The sequence below is a fragment of the Channa argus genome, chromosome 14, assembly GCF_033026475.1.
Source record: "Channa argus isolate prfri chromosome 14, Channa argus male v1.0, whole genome shotgun sequence".
Taxonomy (NCBI): Eukaryota; Metazoa; Chordata; class Actinopteri; order Anabantiformes; family Channidae; genus Channa; species Channa argus.
Genome location: NC_090210.1, coordinates 18071579 through 18090713, shown reverse-complemented (window position 1 = coordinate 18090713; position 19135 = coordinate 18071579). Strand labels below are relative to the sequence as shown.

The 19135-nt window shown below is 41.7% G+C and overlaps 1 protein-coding gene across 21 annotated transcripts in view; it reads left to right on the top strand.

Annotated features, from left to right (window-relative positions):
• The window catches only part of LOC137140584 (receptor-type tyrosine-protein phosphatase F), a 154947-nt gene that overhangs the window by 103420 nt on the left and 32392 nt on the right, over positions 1–19135 (top strand). For 4 of the 21 annotated variants that reach the window (XM_067528901.1, XM_067528899.1, XM_067528903.1 and 1 more), the window contains 9 exons: positions 631–936; positions 2602–2795; positions 7470–7496; positions 10515–10632; positions 10980–11564; positions 12266–12366; positions 12975–13222; positions 14850–14928; positions 16075–16299. In XM_067528901.1, coding sequence (XP_067385002.1) covers positions 631–936; positions 2602–2795; positions 7470–7496; positions 10515–10632; positions 10980–11564; positions 12266–12366; positions 12975–13222; positions 14850–14928; positions 16075–16299 — 1883 coding nt within the window. The remainder of the gene's footprint in view (positions 1–630; positions 937–2601; positions 2796–7469; positions 7497–10514; positions 10633–10979; positions 11565–12265; positions 12367–12974; positions 13223–14849; positions 14929–16074; positions 16300–19135) is intronic. The other 17 variants (XM_067528916.1, XM_067528917.1, XM_067528905.1 and 14 more) reach the window with 6 other exon arrangements.

Here is a 19135-nt window from a genome sequence, read left to right as displayed (position 1 = left end):
ACCTCCTGTTTACTATGGAAGCTTTTTGTATTCAATATAAAAAGTAAAAGTGTCATCATTAAATTTGCGATGTAATATTATTAGAAATATTATATATAATTTTGGAGTTTCACCGGGCAGCAGTGCAGTGCACTGTAGACATATCTATAGCATGAAATAGATTAGCTAAAGCTTAAAGTTTTTCAGATTATATGAAATAAATTTAGTTAGGTACAGCGTTATGCAGTCGCCTATGCATTGGTCACCTCCAGCTGTATTTATTTCCATGAACAATACATAAACAGCATGCATGTTGGGATAATCCATAAAATTGGCTTTCTTTAAAAATGGAGTAGAAAATGTACAATTTAGAAGAATTGGTTTGTTGGGGAAATGTGTAACATGGTTAGAAAAAATATAGTTGCAATCCAATTATGTAGCCAGAATTTTGCATACATACAGCATGAAGCAAACCAAAAAATGTGACCTTTTGAATATTAGATTTTTGTTTTCATATTGAATACTATACAAAAAGCTTCTACAGTTTGCTTATGTTTGCTTGTTTTAGTTGAGTTTTTTTCTCCTTATTTTATTTTGTTTTGCTTGATCTGTATCCCTCCTTCGTGTGGTTTTGCTCCCTTCCCGCTGCAGCCCCGTCTGCACCCCCTCAAGAGGTACATCTGGTCAGCCTGAGCTCCACCAGCCTCAAGGTGAGTTGGGTGGCACCGCCCGCTGCTAGTCGCCATGGCGCCATTGTGCGCTACACAGTCAGCTACCAAGCCCTGGCTGGAGAGGACACAGAGCGACACGACGTGACGGGCATCGGGGCAGATGCCACCAGCTATATGCTGGAGGGCCTGGAGAAGTGGACTGAGTATCAGGTGTGGGTGAGGGCACACACTGATGTGGGCCCAGGTCCTGAGAGTGCCCCAGTGAAGATGAGAACCAAAGAGGATGGTAGGTTGACACCTCCCCTCAAGCGGAGTCCTCCCAAACTCTTCTCATCTCTGTTGCTTGGGTCTGCTTGTTAGTGTTATTGCTGAAAGCAATCAATCATACTCTTGTTTCCAGTATTCATTATTATTAGTATTATTATTCCGGATTCTTAAGGTGGAAGTTGATGGAAATTGAAGCATAACAACCAGCTTTGATGAAACTCTGGTCATACGTGTAGGATCCCAATCTGCACACGCCCATGCAATAACATGCAGGTTTGCAAGTAGAGGGCGCTATAGGCTGAAGTTGAGGCCTTACATCTTAAAAACTAAACTTGTCAGAGTAATGAAAGTGTTACACCAATGCATTATGATGTCCTGGTTTATATACGACATGTTTGGAACCACCACGTCGCCAACTGGCCATTAATGGAACTCCAGTTAAAGATTTATTTTTCTTGATGTGTTTCCGCCTCTAAATTGTTCAATGCTGTCAGTCAGACCGGTGATGGCAGCAGGCAGCGATAGCCGCATACTGCAATTATAAAAAAGTTGCCATTATCTCAAAATATTCTTTTCTATTAGATTAATTTCTATATTTTTCAGTGCTTCAGTTCCACCAGCAGCAATGGCTGCAAGCAGCGATAGTGGCGTAGTGCCACCTGCTGGAGAGATATGATACTGCAAATGTAAAAATATTTATTTTGTATTCACTTCTAAATTGTTCAATGCCTTTAATCCTCCTAAGCACACCTGTGGCCCTTCGTGGAACTGCAGTTGTTTAAAAAAAAAAAAATTAATGCGCTGTCACATCTAAAATTTTCAGGGCTTCCAATCTCATAGCGGCAAAGGCTGCAAACAGCTGTAGCAGCTGGCTTTCAGCAATCACACGCATTTTCTTTAGGGAATCTCTAGGGAATTCTAGTTACTATTTTTCTTCACCGTCTTCAACTTCTGCTGTGCATTTCTTTTAGTTCTGTTGATCCGTTAGGAGTTAATGGGGCAGCAGTGCAAGCAGAGGGGGTCACTTTGTCTTTTTCCTTATTTTGGGCTTGTTCTCTATAACTACAACACTTTGCATTTAAGACAGGATAAGGCTCATCACTTTGCAGCCTCCGCTCTGCGACACTTTTCTCTGCTTTAACTGTTTAAACACCTTCTTGTCCTCCTCCTTCTGTTTGGAGGAAAAAGTGGAACAGTCTCTGTCTGTGTTCACTGCTTCCCTCTGTATCACTCATTCTCTCTGTTCATTTCTCAGTTAGTCAGTTTACAGTGTGATAGAGAGCGGCTGCTCCTAAGAGAGAGCCATCTATAATTAATGTGTTTGAAGTTTGTGGAAACACAGCTAATTTCATACCAGAATTAAGGACATTATAGCCATTGTAGGACCACATGCTGTCCTGCAGAGGGTGGTTTGGGGACATGATAATCATAGAAGGTCTGAACTAAGTAGAGGTCATTTGGATTCATTGCCAATTGTAGTATTTCCTTCTACAGAGAGACCAAGTCAGTAAAATACTTTTGATTTGAGTTTTTGGCTGTTCATCACAAAACATTGAAGTGTAAATCACTAGTTCAGCATATTTTGAGTCCTTTCCTCCCTCTTTCTTTCTCTTACTGTCTTCCTTTTTTGGTCTTACTTGCATTCTGCCTACCCTCCCCTTCTCTCCCTTTTTCTGGTTTCCAGTGCCAGGAGCCCCCCCCAGGAAGCTAGAAGTTGAGGCCATAAACTCCACAGCCATCCGGGTCACCTGGAAGCCACCCCTACAGGGGAAGCAGCACGGCCAAATCCGAGGATACCAAGTCATCTTCTCCCGGCTTGAAAACGGCGAACCTCGAGGCTACCCTAACATCTTGGACGTTGCTTTGCCAGAGGCACAGGTACTGGATAATGTCTTAGTCCTGTCCATTTTTTTTTCTGTCTCTCTTTCACTGTTAGCTGTCTTACGTTCATTTCTCATTTTCATTTTCCTCTTTTCCCTGTCATTGTCTGATATCACACTTCTTTTCCCCATGTTAAGTGACACAGATTTTTTTCTTTCTGTCGGCAGCAGTACCCCCACCCCCTTTTTCCCCATTTTTCTCCACATGTGACATTTGACTATAAATTGGTACCCTGCTCCCACAGCCTGGGATTAGCTGTGGTAACACAATCCATTCTAATTCTACAGTATTAGCTATTAAATATTTGTATGTTACATCAGGATGGGGCTTGGTGGAGTCAAAGCACCACCCCCTTTGCAGTTATAAGAGTAATGCATATGCACTGCCTTGTTACCATGTTTATAAATTAGTTTTTTTCCCATTCACCACCATTTACACATTAATGCAGACTGCTCTCAATCGCCCAAAGCCATGCAACACTCTGAGATGGATGAGAGATTGTAATCCTTAAGAGGGATTCAGAGATTCATGAATATCTTAAAACCAGAAGCCCCACACTCACTTTTTCCATCCTTCTTTGGGAGAGGAGAGACCAGCTTAAAAAGGCCCCTTATGATTGTTTGACTGGGAGTAACATTTGCTCAAACATGGATTTACTCACACCCTCGATGGCCTCCAACAAAAACATGCGATTTGAACAAGTGAATGCTCCCTAGCCGCAGGAACACCACACAAAATCTGAAGAGCCTTGCATTTGCTTCTGAGCAGCATTTGCTGATAAATGCTCAGCAGCAACATTTAGAGAGACCAGCAGGTTGCTGGTTTAGTTCCCAGGCAGTGCACACTGCTGTGCCCTTGAGTGAAGCTATTAACCCTCATTTGCTTTGGCAAACACCCGCTGGCTTAAGTCTTATCATTACAGAAAAGGAAACGCTGTCAAAGTCACCTTGATATGATTCATCAAATGGGGTACATCCCAAGCGATGCTGAGCAGAAGCTTGTGGAGCTCATTTATGTGACAGGACATTCTGTGATAAATGCATAATAACCAATTTTTTGTAGTTGTTGACCCACCCAAGCGGCTTAACTCACATGGGATTCTGTACCAGTTTGTAGGCATTACATTAACATTAAATTAAGTGTGACAGAGCCCAGTATAACAGAGGCTGATACAGGAAAATCTGGCCATGTCTCAACACCTGGCCAAATAGTCTGTCTTCAACTTCCAAACACAGTCTAACACCTTTGTTTTACAGCAGTAGTCTCTGGCAGCTGTTACTGACAGTTCATTGTTATCTGACTGTGTACTATAGTGCTTGACAGCCTGGACAGCAGCATTTGGTCTGGAAGAGGAGAAAAACATGGAGGCTGCTTGTCTTCCTGGAAGTGTGTTCTTCATGTCGACATGTTTAGCGTGACTTTGTTTTCCATTAGGAAAACTGAACTGAAAATGACCCTACCTGCGCAAACAATACTCCCAGCCACGTCTCTATTGTGCCAGGTTCACACAATAAACACAAAGATACACTGCAGTTTGGCACTCAGTATAGTGCTCATGTTCCAGTTTGGTGTCCAGGACACCTCTTAAACTCTGCATTCCCTCCCTTCCAGAAACCTGAATTTCACCTCCCTCCTTCTGTGTTTTTTTCTTATTCCATCTAATTCCCTTCCCTTCCTCTCATGGCCTCCTTTTGTATTCCTTCTGCCTCAGAAGCCAGTTGAGTAATTACCAGAAGCTTGCGTGCAGGTTGGTTACCCTTGATTGAGTCATCTCAACAGATTGTTTTATATAAGACAACGTTGAGTGGCCAACCTGCAAGGACCTGCCCAGACATCATTAAAGACCACACAGTCAGCCAACGATCCCTCATCCACATTTACCCAACTGGTTTTAGAACAATCCCGTCTTTTGTCACACTTATTTCCATTCACGCACCCCAACAACAAGTGGAAAAACAACACAGATAACATGAGCAAACACGCACACTTTTTAGATCCACCATGTAGTAGGCGTTCCAGCTGGCTGGGAAGAGTTCATGACTCATCCTAGACTCATACGAATCCCTCAAATACACACCTGTAATTGATGATGAATAAAAGGAGATAAACAATTTTCTTCTATCTTGGCACATCCCAAAGTGTTTCTGTCAAGAATTTGCCTAATGCGTGTGAAATCAGTTTCATATCCACCCTTTCACCTGCATTGGATGCACAGTAAGCCTGCCAGGAGGAAAATAAACATTCAGATTCTCCAGGGCCCTCAGAACCTCACCTTACACTTCAATCACAAATCTAAGCCAACTGATTGGATTGCAGATTCTTTCAAAATCGCTATCACCTTTCCCCTTGTCTTTGTCTCTCTGTTTCTGGCTCCTTCTCTCCTCTTCACCCTCTCTCAGGGTTAGCTGAAACGCTGGGAGGAGAGCTACGAGAGCTTGCCTGTGCGTGGGTGGTTTAAGCGCCTCTTTTCTTTTCAAGCAGGAGCCCACACAGCGCCCTCATTTCCCTGCTAAATTTAAACCAGAGGCCATGTTAACAGTGTGATGTTATCGACCCCTTTCCACCCTTTCCAACCATATTTCTATTGGGAAGTGGTCTGAACCTGAGTGGGCAACTCCACTCCTCATAAACTGCTCTATCACTGTGCACTCACAGCAACCTCTAGGCTCTTAGTTTTCACATATACATCCATACAATGTTGCTGTATTTATTTTGTTAGCCACTATCTGTGCTTATTTTTTCTGCTGAAGTTTACCTTCATTCAGCACTACTTTTTCAGGTTCATTTTGTTTGACCACTCATGCATTTTTCTGCTCTGTGTGTATTTATGTGTGTGAGTGAGCGGGGCAATGCTTCACTGCCTCTACAGCCTTCACTGCCTCAGATTGGAGTTGAATGGGAATTGAGAAAAAAAAAAAAGAGAGAGAAAAGAAGCACCTCAGCCCGCTTCACTCCATCAATCATGACAGCTCCTTCTCTTCCACATCACTCGTTCCCCCTCGTTCACATTTTTATAGCCACACATCTCAGCCCATGTCATCACATTTGCCTTCACCCGCCTGCAAATTATACCGCTCCGTTTCCACAAACGACGCTTATCACCAATGATGTGTTTTCAGCTTGCATTGGCATTTCAAATATAAATGGGGGATAATTTATAATTCTCCAATGGATTTAAACAGAAAGCAAAAGCAGTTGCGATAGAAAGGGATTAAGCCCAAGATGAGATAGGAACTCTTACAAACCTTAATGTGTTCGGTGCTCTATTCAAAAACTGAGTGGAGTTGATGGTAAACAAATTAAGCAATTAGGCACGTTGCAAACTGTTATTCATTGAGTTAAGTGGCAGCTGTTCTTAAATGGTGCTCTTTAGTGCCCTGCTACACCAGGGGAGCATGAAGCAACAGTTTTTGATGTACCATGTGTCTCCACCAGTTTCAGCTGGGACCATTCCGAGGGCTAATGCTTTAGTTCAATCCACAGGGAGCGGGGCAGAAAAGTTGGATCCTTTGTCTTTTAATATGCCAACAGTTAATGGGGGATGATGAACGCTGTCTCTCCAGTGCACAATGAATCCGCACTATGCTAAAATATGTCTGGAGAAGAAAGCACAAAGTGAAAGATGTGAACAAGAAGACATCCAGGGCATAATATTTTATCTGCTGCATAGATTTCATGGGCTAGTTTACCAAAATTACAAAAACATTTTTTATCACTTAATTCTTGCTTGTATTTAGAGCTTCCCTGGGTAGTTATTAAGATGCCGAGAAAATGTTATGCGCCTTTATTATAATAGAGTGACACATGACATCTCTATGAACCCAACCAGAACCAGAACTCTTATGTCCAGCCACCATTGGCCAGTCCACCAGCACCTCTTACTTACTAACTGTTAGGCCCTGTAATTATCAGAATAAAATGTTTCCATCATCATTCCATACTGCTTACCCCTTCTGTGTTCCCCAGTCTGCCCATCATCAGTGTTACAAGTGTCATCTCCGCTGCACCTTGTCAGACAGGCCACCCATCAGTGAACTCCTCAGCAGTAGCTGAAATGTGTTGCTGGAAAACGTCAGCAGTTGCGTTCTGCATCGATTGGGTTTGATGTCACAGGGATAGCATAGCTGCACTGGTAATAGGATTTCATGCTCTGCACCGACAGAGCCCTGCGGCACAGAATGGGCTTTCTCTTCCCCCAGGAATTACTTGGCCAAGGACAACATTTTGAAAACATATTGAAATATAATGAATTAAAGGTCCTCCCTCCATCTCTGTAAGGAAACAGTAAATGCTTCAGAGATTCCGCATTTGGCCCAGAGACAGATAGTTATCATACTGAATTGAGCTGATTAAGAGGAGGGAGATTTTTATTGGATACATGAGCAAATGGAAAACAAGGCAGTGCATCATAAACAATAATGAATCTCACAAACATTGCGCAAGTCAGTTACACAATTATTTTTATGCCACTCAACTCATAGTCATTTCATTTTTTATACTTTCCGCATCACACTTGTTCCCTCTGTTTTGCTCTCCTGCATGACTCTGATGACACCTACATTCATCTGTCTTTGAGTGAAAAAAAGTCAAGCACTTTTTTTCGTTGCCTGTTGTGTTGTCTCTGACTCATTTCTCTCCCCGCCCTGTGTCCTGTGTCTTCTCTCCCATCAGTGGAATATTGAGGAGTCCACCGAGCATGTGAGTAACCCTCATGTGTGCTGCTGGGTTGTCTTGCAGGGCAGGCTCTTCTCCCCTCTGCAATTTTGGGGTGTTGTTTGTGCTTGTGTGTTTTGATTATGAATTGTGTGTGTATTTGTTTCTGTGTAAGCTATGCCTGATATCCACTCGGTGTGAAAGATCATAACCCCATCATAACCACAGCAAGATATGTGTTTCCTAATGATTCCTGGTTTTTACATTTACATGTGTTTGTGATGTTCTCTTTAGAGCTACCGCAGCCACAAAGCATGAGGATTATTTCCACAGATGATTGCGTAGAAATTTAATATTTCAAAATTTCACAATAAGACAATTTCATTACAGCAGGGCATTCACTCGGATCTGAGGCGCTTACTGCAGCGAGCATGCAGCGTTTTCCGTCATCACTGAGCGTACAGTGCAGTTAAAGGCTCTGTGTCACTGTCCTAGTGTGATGCTAACATTAATCAGGCTCACATAACCTGCTGTCTCCCCTGGTGTGCCAGATGACATGTCTATCTGAGGGGAGGAGCTGTGTGTTTTATCAGCTCCACACATCTCCAAGATTGCCACTAGCCTTTCATGTTCTTTTCATTTTCCTGGATGGCAGCTCACTGTTCCGTGGCTGTCACGTAGACCTTTGTTATGGCTTATTACCTCCTAGACGTCATATTGCACTAGCATAAATGCATTGCCACTTACTGCTCCTAGTCAGAAATTCAATAGAAACCTGCCAGAATAACACTATTTTCAGCATTCAAGCAGGGGCATAAAATGGTTTAAAAAGCCTTTATAGCTTTTAAGAACATGAATCAAAGAATTAATTTGAACAATTTGGATATTTGTTTCCTCTCAGACTGGTTTCTAAAACCATTGGCCGCCCACAAAGGTTGACAGATGCTCAGTTGTTTTGTTTATCTGTTTATATATCAACAATGAATGTTTTCTCCGTCTTTTTAAATGAGTCAGCATGATGTTTGCAGTTCAATTTTTGGAAATATGATGACAGTTATTTAAAACATTATCTGGTTCCACAGCACAAATGGCCAGGTTTCTCCAGCTTACACCCACGTGGCATGAGTCAGGCTTGCCTCCTGTCCCTCTCCTCTCAATTTGTTGATTAACACATGACAGACAGTGAGCTCGACACCGTCCAGCGGATATTTGTTTACAGTACAAATGTTTAGCCCGTAGAAGCCTGTGATTAGCTACAGACAGATGTCAACAGAAAATACGTTTAGACCCTGGGCTTTTTAACAGGAGGCTAGGATATTTTCAATATTTTAAATGCAAAACAACACAATGAAATATAATTTTATTATTTAGCTCCACATCCCAAATCATGAACTTGCCTCATGGGACTAATGCTGTGCTTAAGCAAAAATATCTGAAGCGAATATATTTGTTTTAACAATGCTGCCCATATTTCCCCTGGCACTTTCCACCCTTGAGAGGATAGTGGTGTAGAGAGGCTTGTAGAGAAGAATCCATTCCTATAACTAGTCAACTTGATAATCGCTATAATGCCCTTTGGTGCTGCTCTAAGCATTTGCTCTGAAGGAAACTTTGAAGCCTTGCTTTTTTTATTTTCTGCTGAGTTTCAAAAGTGTTACTAGACCTGATTCGACCTTGCCAGAATAGGGGGGGAAAAGATCTCTGTGCCTGCCACTGCTGAGACTGTTAAAGCCATTTTGTATGATTAAAGTAATGAGACTTCCTCCATAAAGTTAAAATGGTTTTATGATACAGTAATTTAGCTTTTTCTTCCCTGTGTCTGTTAAAGACTAGTATGGGAGCACTAAATGTCCCTTAAAGAGGGGACCAGTAAAAAGCATTGTCAAACAGAGCTGGCTTATATAGACTGTAAATGTGCTTCTATGGTTAGGAAATTAAAATGTCATTAGCTAGTAAAAACAGCATTAGGGCAAAACCCTATAATATTCTAAGAGTATAAGAAGTTTGCAAGCAGTTCCAGCAGAAAGGCTGGTAGGAATCAGTGTATTCGTCCTTTTAGTCGCCCCATTCAGAAACAGACAACTCCAGCGTGTGCTAAAACCGCAGGCATTAATTCGTTCTTTGTATCAAAGTGCGCGTTGCGTATGTACATTTATGTTGTGTCTGAATGTGCATGAATACATGTACGTTTATGTGTAATATGTGAACTACAACGGTGAGTGTGCATGAGTGAGCATTCATGTGTGTTTGTGTATTTCTCTTTACACATGGGCTTTGTTCAAGCTCAGACTGTTTAATTTACATGTGTGTGGGTGTGTTTTTATTCAGACTTGATGCAGTCTGGTAAAGTGAGTGCCAGCACTGCAGCAGGTTACCAGTAACAGTGTGTTACCTCAGTTGTTTTCTCTTTTTCTGTCTGTTGAGTTACTGATCGTTCATCCACCTTCGTGTGTCTGTGTTTTTGTTTAGACTGTGATTATTCAGCCCATCTTACATACAAATCTAACTTGATTATTTAAAAAATATATATATTCTTAAGATTTGCTTTAAGTAGTTATGTTCCACATTTCAAAGTGTACCATTTAGTGAACTTTTACAGGCTGCAGTGTGGTGAGGATCCAGAGCTCCTCTGGGAATAATCATCTATTCATCCATGCAGCAAACATGAACACTGACACACTGGTGATGTTCTGGTTCATTTGGTTAGTTTGTTGGTTAATGGGTTCAGCGTGTGCCTTACGATGGGATGCAGGGGTTTTCCTTGACTTAAGAAAAGTCCCTGCTCCTGTATTTTTCCTTCAGAACTTTTCTTTGTTTAATTGCTAAAATGTTACGTTTAATGTTATAGGCAAATAGAAATCAAGACACTACAAATGGATGCTGAACTGGGTTTAATTTTATTACGGTTTCTACTGGTGCTGTGTTTTTTCAGGGGATAGCAGGCTTGTGTGAAAAGGGTTTTTTGTTATTTTGTGTTTGTGTTTGCCACTGAGGTGGTCCCATTCAGGCGTATTGATTCCTTTTATCCTCTGACTCTGTGATTTTGTTTTTTCCATTTTGCAGGAGGCCATCATTGGTGGACTGCACTCTGAAACCACCTACTCTGTCACCGTTGCAGCGTACACGACCAAGGGTGATGGAGCTCGTAGCAAGGCTAAAGTCATCACCACAACAGGAGCAGGTCCGCGTGAATTTTGTCAAGTTTATCATGTAAAACACGGGATACGTGCTATCTGTTTACAGAGAATACTGTGGTATTATCCTAAGGCTTAAAAGTGATAACTTCTTCTTCATTCAAGAGAGGAGAGAGTACTATGATGAAAAGACTGTGACTGGAATATTAGTTTCAGTAGGATGCTAAATGTATGTTAGCTTTAGTGGGTAGGAAGGTTATCATTGCAACCTGCTGCTGAAATGATATGAGTAAACTGCAGTAGGAGAAGAATGAAAGTCAGAGTTTTCTTGTTTGAGTACTATTTTTAGTGTTTGCCAAAACTATTTTGTTTGTCTGCTTCCGTTTTGTTTCAGTGCCAGGCAAGCCTACTATGATGATCAGCACCACCATGGGCAACACAGCGTTGATCCAGTGGCAGCCACCTAAGGAGATGGCTGGTGAGCTGATGGGCTACCAGCTCCAGTACAAGCGCACTGATGAGGAACCCTTCACCTCACGTGAACTGAGAAAAACGGACGACCACTACACTGTCACTGGACTGCACAAGGGTGCCACATATGTCTTCCGTCTCAGTGCACGAAATCGCGCAGGCATTGGTGAGGCCTACATAAAGGAGATCAGCACCCCAGAAGATGTGCCCTCAGGCTTTCCGTTTAACCTGCAAGTAACCGGATTGACCCAGTCTAGCACCCAGCTGACCTGGGAGCCCCCTCTGCTGGCAGAAAGGAATGGCAAAATTATATCCTATGTGGTGGTGTACAGAGACATCAACAGTCAGCAGAACAGCACCAACCGCACAAACGAAACACACATGACTATCCAGGGCCTTAATCCTGACACCACTTATGACATCCGAGTGCAGGCATTTACCAGCAAAGGTGGAGGACCCCTCAGCCCCAGCATTCAGAGCAGGACCATGTCGAATGGTAGGATAACTGGTAGGGTCCATGACTGATATTCATATGTAAACATACCAGAGATGTTTGTTTTGAAAACATAAAATCGGGGTTGGACCTTAACGAAGTATAACTTTTTTCTGTCTTTATCGGTGTCGTGCCTTTCTCGTCTGCCACTCAGGACTCTACAGTACTGAGTTTTTATTGATTTATAGAAACTTATAGAAATCTTAGTACACACTACAGTCACATTGCTGTGCCTCCTCATCCTCCCTCTTAGTACACACACACATGCATTAAATTTGTACAAAGCATATTCCTTTTAATGCATAGTATAATCTTATAAATTTATTATTTCCTAAAAAGTCATGCATGATAGCTCTTTCTAGATGCACACTCCATATGCATTTCTTGGTAATCAACACTATCTCAGCCTATTGCGAATGTCTAGTAGTGAGCATGATGTGATAAATGGAACAGGCCTAGGGAGATGAAGGCTATTCTCCCCTATGTGAACTGTAACCAAGCGTGAATTGAGATTGTTGGTGTTCTTTGAACAGTCCCATCCCCCAAGTGGCTTGTCAAGTACGGTCAGAAGGTAACACAGCAGAATACGTTCACATTATTTACTGAGGGGGTTACTTGCTGTACAGTAGTGTGAAATTGAATTACACAGAGATTACATTTTATGGTGTACAAGATGTCTTGCTTGAGATATTAATCAAAGGATTTTCCTACTCTAGATTTTCCCACACTAAACTTTGGTGTCAAAGCTGTCATGAAAACATCTGTTCTCCTCACCTGGGATTTGCCACCAAACTACAAACCCCTAGTGCCTTTTAAGGTAAGAGCCAAAAAAATAGGAAGTTCAATTCTGGAATCATGTTCCCATCTTCTTATGCAAGTGCAGATCTTTAAATTGTTTATGTTCTTTCTGTATATCAAAACCAACTATAATAAATACAAATAATATTTTATCATTGGAAAGCTGTTACTGATATTTTTACTTTAAAACAAGATAACAAGATGATAAAACAAGATAACACAAGATGTGCTGTACATATAAATTTGCTAAAAACTGGAGCATAATGAACCAAACTAGGATGAGATTATTTGCTATTCAACATCTTTACCAGGGTTTGATGTGTTCCCTATTTGCAATAAGTATAAAAAAGTATAGAAAACCAGATTCATGCTCATTTATGAGGTGTAATAATCTGTCAAAATGATATTATATCAATTCCCACCCCATGGTAATGGAGCAAAGACAATTTGAAGTGTTAAAAACTAGGTGAAATGTTGTCCTCCCTTACGACCATACTGCTTTTGTCTGTGTGTGGGTGTGTGTGAGTGAGTGAGTGAGTGAGTGAGAGGGAAAGTGATATACTTTCTATTCTGTGTGTATGTTTGCTACCCTAAACATAACTCTGCCTTTCTCATGTGTGCTCACAGATCTTGTACAACCAGCAAAGCGTGGAAGTGCAAGGAAACCTGAAGAGAAAGCTGATAACGCAGCTGCAGCCAGACACAGAATACTCTTTTGTGCTGACAAGCAGGGGCAACATTGCTGGGGGTCTGCAGCAGCAGGTGTCCATACGCACAGCCCCCGACCTGATCCAGACCAAGCCTAGCACGCATCAGGCTCAGGGTGACAGAATGACTATTGACCTGCCCAAAGTCCAGACGACCACACGTGTCAGGTCAGTACTAAGATTCACAGGAACCAAAACCCAAAGTAGTTCTAATGTTGTGCATCTAGACATAATGATTGTTGTTAGCCAGTTGACTCTGTTAACATATAAAAAGCAAAAGTGATACTGTGGCTTCATTTGTATTTGAATTTTGTCTGCCGCAGTCACCAAGCATGAAAGTTGTACATCAAGCAAACACAGCTGAAACAAAATATTTTGCTTCATTTATAGAAATGCTTCATATTTTTTCTAAAAGGCCAAGTTGTTGTCCACAATGTAGGAACATTTAATTTATGTTTATGAAATGTGCTGAACAACACTACCCTAGCTTTTAAATCACTGAATCATTAAATCACTGACAATTTCTATGACATTTTATCTCCAGTTTCAGCGTATGGCATGTTCAGCCACCACAACAACTGGAAATAAATGCAGACAACAAAAAGAGCACAAAACATTTCATTACATTTGTCTTGGTCCTGGAGTTGTTGCCAAAAACTGTTTAAAATTAAAACAAGTGACACTTTTTTATCTGATGAATAATAAAACCTACTTTGAAACTTAAAAATGCAACTTTTGGTCTCAGCCAACTATGGGATAGTGGCTGATGATAATCAGGACCTTTAACATCAGGACAAGCTGTATTATCTTTTGACTTAAATTGTTAAAGTGTAACTGTGCCTGATCCTGACGAGCAAAGCTTTCCTTCAAACGCACACACTCTCACACACAGACTCATCTCAGTCGAAGGAATACATAGGGTTGATTGGTAAAAAAGATTACAGGGCTGTCAGAGCTGGCCAATCTCTAGCACAGATTGACAGGCAAAGAGCACAGGTGATTGGGGATGGGAGAGTTGTGTATGTGGGTGAGTTGAGGCGGGGGTTGAGAAGTCTTCTTACACATGTCTTCTCCTACTCTTAGACATGAATGATTGTTGAATCACAGATTTGAGGCCTGGAGAGAAAGGTAGAGAAGCAGCAGCTTTTACTGTCAGGTGCAGCTGATTTTACAAGTTGTTGAATGCTGCAGTGGGGAAAAACTTAGAGCAGGGAGAAGATAGACTGGTGGTGAACACGAGTCAGCAAGAGAGAGCCGGCACATAAATAAACAGACACAGATGTTTGTACATTGTGCACACACAAGTGTGCTCCTCAATTACCTCCCTTCTTACTTTGACCGTAAACTCTTAAATGCCTTTCTAATGTCTTTCCTTCTATTTTTGGTCTCTATAATGATAGCAGTAAAAGAACACACACCCGAGTAGACACATCACAACTCCTATTAACCTAAAGAATCCTATAGGGATCTCTATTAGCTGAATGCTTTGCTCACTGGGATAGGGGGTTTTTTTTGTTTTTGTTTTTTTTTTTAGGTTGTTTTTTTCTTTTCCAAGTCTACATGGCAGATGTTCTAAGTGATTAGACATTAAGTGTAGAGTGCAGTGCCAGTGTGCTGGTGTTTGACCTTGACTGGACCTGCTTGTATTGCACTCAAGCTTTGAATTCTGCCCAATAAACCTCACATTATATGCATGTCTACTTTAATGATTTTAATGGATTATAAATGCCGTTTGTCTCAGCGTGTATGTTCTTTAGCCAGTCTGACCTAATACAGGCTTTATTTTTCTTGACAGGTGGTACTACATAGTGGTGGTGCCGGTGTCCCCGTCAACACGACGATGGAAGAATCCAGACGAAATGGACCTGGATGAGGTGAGTGCCAGCCGGTGGCTGATTTGCTAATGTGCCAGGTCAGGGTTCGCATATAGCATCACCTGTTCCAACTGGGTAGGAAGTTACTGGTTGTTGCTAATTAGTGCTACCTGCCTGGACTCAGGGAGGGTGGGGTGACGGGGCAAAGAGATTTTAAACAATGAGTCACTCTGGCATGGTGGGAATGTCCTGATTAAACGCCAAGTCTGCAGACAGTATCTGTCTGCTGATTGTGTACAGAATTACTTAAAGACTGTATTTGCAAATAACTGCTCTCCCTCCTTTCTTCCCTCGTAGTTTGTATAGTCAGGGTTTGGTAGTGGGTAATTCCAAACATAGTTATACATAAAGTATTCAAATGAGTGTAAAGATTTATGACTGCTTTATTGTTTTATTGAATAAAGGTCTCCCTTCTCCATGAGGGAATTTAAGCTAAACGACATCCCTAAATATTCATAGCATCATTTTATGTAAACTGTGAGGCTCGGTGGTTTGAATCGCTATTGTTCAAGTTCCCAGTAGAAATAACCAAGAGAGGGAGAGAGATGGGACTCCTTGAGTCATTAAACACTGTGCAGGCCATTGTCTCCTCCCTCTGACATAATGATTTCATAAAGCTACATCTGGAGCAGCACATGAGATGTCACTGACAGAAAACAAAATGCTGCTGGAAACACAATGCCACAGTGCTGTGTGCTCCTGCTCATTTATTAACCAGGTTGGCAGTCATGCTGAGATTGTGTGCTGGAGCAAGCGCTAATTGCTCACTTTGTAGCTTGGCTGTATTGTTTTCTAAAGTTATACCACTGAGCAAAGGGCATTCTACAGTAGCCATGTGGAATCATTATCACTTATGTGAAGGCATGGTAAGAACTGAACCTGGACACACAGACTACTGTAAAAAAGTTATTATTTTATTTCTATTTTTATTTATTTATTTATTTATTTATTTATTTATTTAGAAGTTTTATGAGTTGATGGAATTTAGGGCATTCTGTCACATAAATTAGTTACATTTTTCCCCCAAAGTTCCACTAGTTGTTGTGATTTTGGATCTGTTGTCCTCCATCATTTTCCTCCTCTACAGCGGGTCAGGTTTCTACTCACTTGATTCTTATTAACCTTTGCCCTCTGTGTTTCTAACAGTTGCTCAGGTCAAGTGAGGGCCCAGTCCTGAGGCGCAAACGTCACCTGGATTCTTCCAAGCCTTACATTGCTGCCAAGCTGGCTTCACTGCCGACCAGCTTCATCTTGGGTGATGAGAAGAGGTACAACGGTTTCTACAACAAGCCATTGACCAGTCAGCAGGAGTATCTCTGCTTTGTTCTGGCTGTACTCCGAAATGAAGGAACAGACAACACTGCTAATTATGTAAGAAACACACAAGCACGTTAAATACGCTACTTATCTAATTAAGGACACACATTATATCCGCGGGATAACTCGTAGGATTTTCCTGGGATTTGTTATGTTAAAAGTGACTGTTCTTGAGTCCACGCTGAATATTATTGCTGTACATGTGTCCCCTTTTCTGTTTTCAAACTATTTATCACCCTTCCTCAGGCTTTAACTGGCTGTTTATTCAGACGTTTTAAAAATGGCAATGGCAAGCCAAACTGTCATTGTTTCTACTTACCTTTTAATACAGCCACCTCCAAAAGTCATTGGAGCTTTTCCTGATGCCTTATCAGTTGACAGTGACATTACAGATCCAGCTTTGCCATTTTTTGCAGACAGCAGGGCCTCTCACAGCTCTCTTTACAATGCTTATACAAGACTCTTGGCTAAGTGGAGGCTCGTCAAACAGCTCTAACATGGAGGCCCAGCTCTCCATGGAATGGTCTCGAGTAAACTTCACTGTAGGAAAAATGAGAGTCTGCGATTGCTTTGGGCTCCTCCACTACCCTGGACATGCATATTCAGCAGCTGGGCCCTGGGCGACCACAGAGAGCAAGTGCTCCATGTCTGAAACCAAATCCTAGACTTTTCACCTATTTCTTTCTCTTCCACTGTCAGCTCTTTTTCTTTCACTCTCTGTTCACTGTGTCTCTCTCTTTCTCTCCCCATCTTTCTCTACCGTGAAGAGAGCAGAGGAGATTGATTAGTGCGGCTGGAGTTAAGAGGGAGACGAGGGCCTGGTCACAGGGCCCAGGGAGTCTGTAAAGCAGGCCTGATTCCCTTGAAATACTGCATTAAATGTCCCTAAACCCCCACCCCCACCCCAGTAATCCCCCACTCTTTCGGTATAAGAAGGGGAGGGAGGTGCAAAGGAGGCTGTAGTGGGTAGCCATGATACACTTCAAAGAAGATGCTTAAACCCCATCGCTGCACAACACTCATTGCACCTGCCAGACACACTATGTTGGATCAGTGGAGCTCAAGATTTGTCTCTTTCTGTGTACCCCCTCCTCCTTAAACTGTGTATCACCCTCCCACGTTTACACTTAAACGCTTGGATCAGGCTTCACTCACAGGGTGAATCAGTGTGTTTACCTTCATTTCCATAACCTGGTTAATGAAGGCTGCCTGCTGTTATTAGATTTCTTAAACTTTATGCACACAAATGAGCAGGTTTCCTCAAATGGAGTAAAAGACTAAAACAAACTTGGTTAATAGGGTTATGTTACCAACAGTTTTTTAAATTATCCCTGACTTTAGACAAAGAAGCTGTCGCTGTGATAAGAATGAAAGGAATGGTTTAAAAAATATTTGTATCTTAGTCTACTTAAAACTGAAACTGTAATAAATAAGTCATAAATTACAAGAATGTAACAGAATCAGTCGTGTGCCCACAGAAATGTAAGACTGTCAGTTCCTTAGTACAGAGCCTGTCCCCTAACTGAACTGTAAGTGCAGGGGCAAGAAAAAAAATTCACACTGCAGTATCATAATGTGTCAAATTGTCAAATATACTGTAGGGGATTAAACATCCATTAACTAACCGGCTGTATTAAATAACAACAGTTTCAACTGTAATAAGAACAATTATAAGTAAACACCTTGATTTTTATTTTATTTTTTCTCCCAGTAACCTGTTTTTTTCTAAATGTCTAAATGTAAACTTGCTGAAAGCTGAGGTGGAATTACAGGCAGGCTGTCATTGATTTCCTCACAAATTCCCTAACCGCAACCTCTTTGGGAAACTCAGATACCACAGCAGTGTTTGTTTTTGTCACCCCTACCACAGCACCTGCAAACATTTATTACCAAACACAAACGGGTACGGAACGTAAAGCGTGTAGCAATATCGAGCGTTTGGCAGAAGCTGCCTCGAGCAGGATCTTCACCAGACTCAGGAGAATAAGACAGCGAGTTTGGGAGTAAATGACTTGTGTCTTTACTAGACTTCCTCGTCACCACCCAAGCTCCCCTAGTGTAGATCAAACAAGACCACCAGGGTTTTAATAAGCCTTCGTATATCAATGGACATAAGCAGCCAACAGTGGTTGGAGGGAAAAAGAGAAGGAAGGAAGGCAAAGGGGGATGAGAGAGAGAAAGAACAAGAGAGTGTGCCTTCATGTCTCCCCAGCACCCAAGGCAGATAAACAAGCCGGGGGAGGTGTGAAATGGGATGATAGATGCTGGGTGTGTATAAACAGTATCATTTAATGCGAGAAGAGAGTAAAGGAGGGAGGTAGCATGAAATATTGTGTGATGTGAGACAGAGAGGAGGGGTTGTGTTGGAGAGAGGAAAAGAGGAAAGCAACTTTTTTATTTTTTATTTTTTGGTCATGTGTTCTGTCCACTCTATGAAGCAAGGATGAGAGAAAGTAAACTGGTAGACGAGGAGGAGAATGTGCTAATGTGTGTTTTGCTTTTGATAAGGGAGAGGTGAGCTTGTGGCTCAGAGAGAAACCAAAACAGAGAACGTTCAAATGTTTGCAGTCCTATCCAGGCATTTAAATTCCACTCACTCTCCACAAGAATTGGCTTTGTAGTACTAATTCTGTTGGTGCTCTGGGCTCATAACACCCTTAACATGGAAGACTGGGTTCTTTTGAAATTTAAAAAGCTTTGACAAACAATATCAAGAGAGAATTATGAAAACAAGATGTTTTTTCCCACCAGAGATAATAACCATATTCAAACCCAAATTTTCGTCAAGAGTGGTAGGAATATAGAATGTAATTCTCTCGTCAGCCGTGGTATCAGTTCCACTCCTAGAGGCTTCTCCCTTTAGTTATACCTCTAGAAATCTGGATGGTCA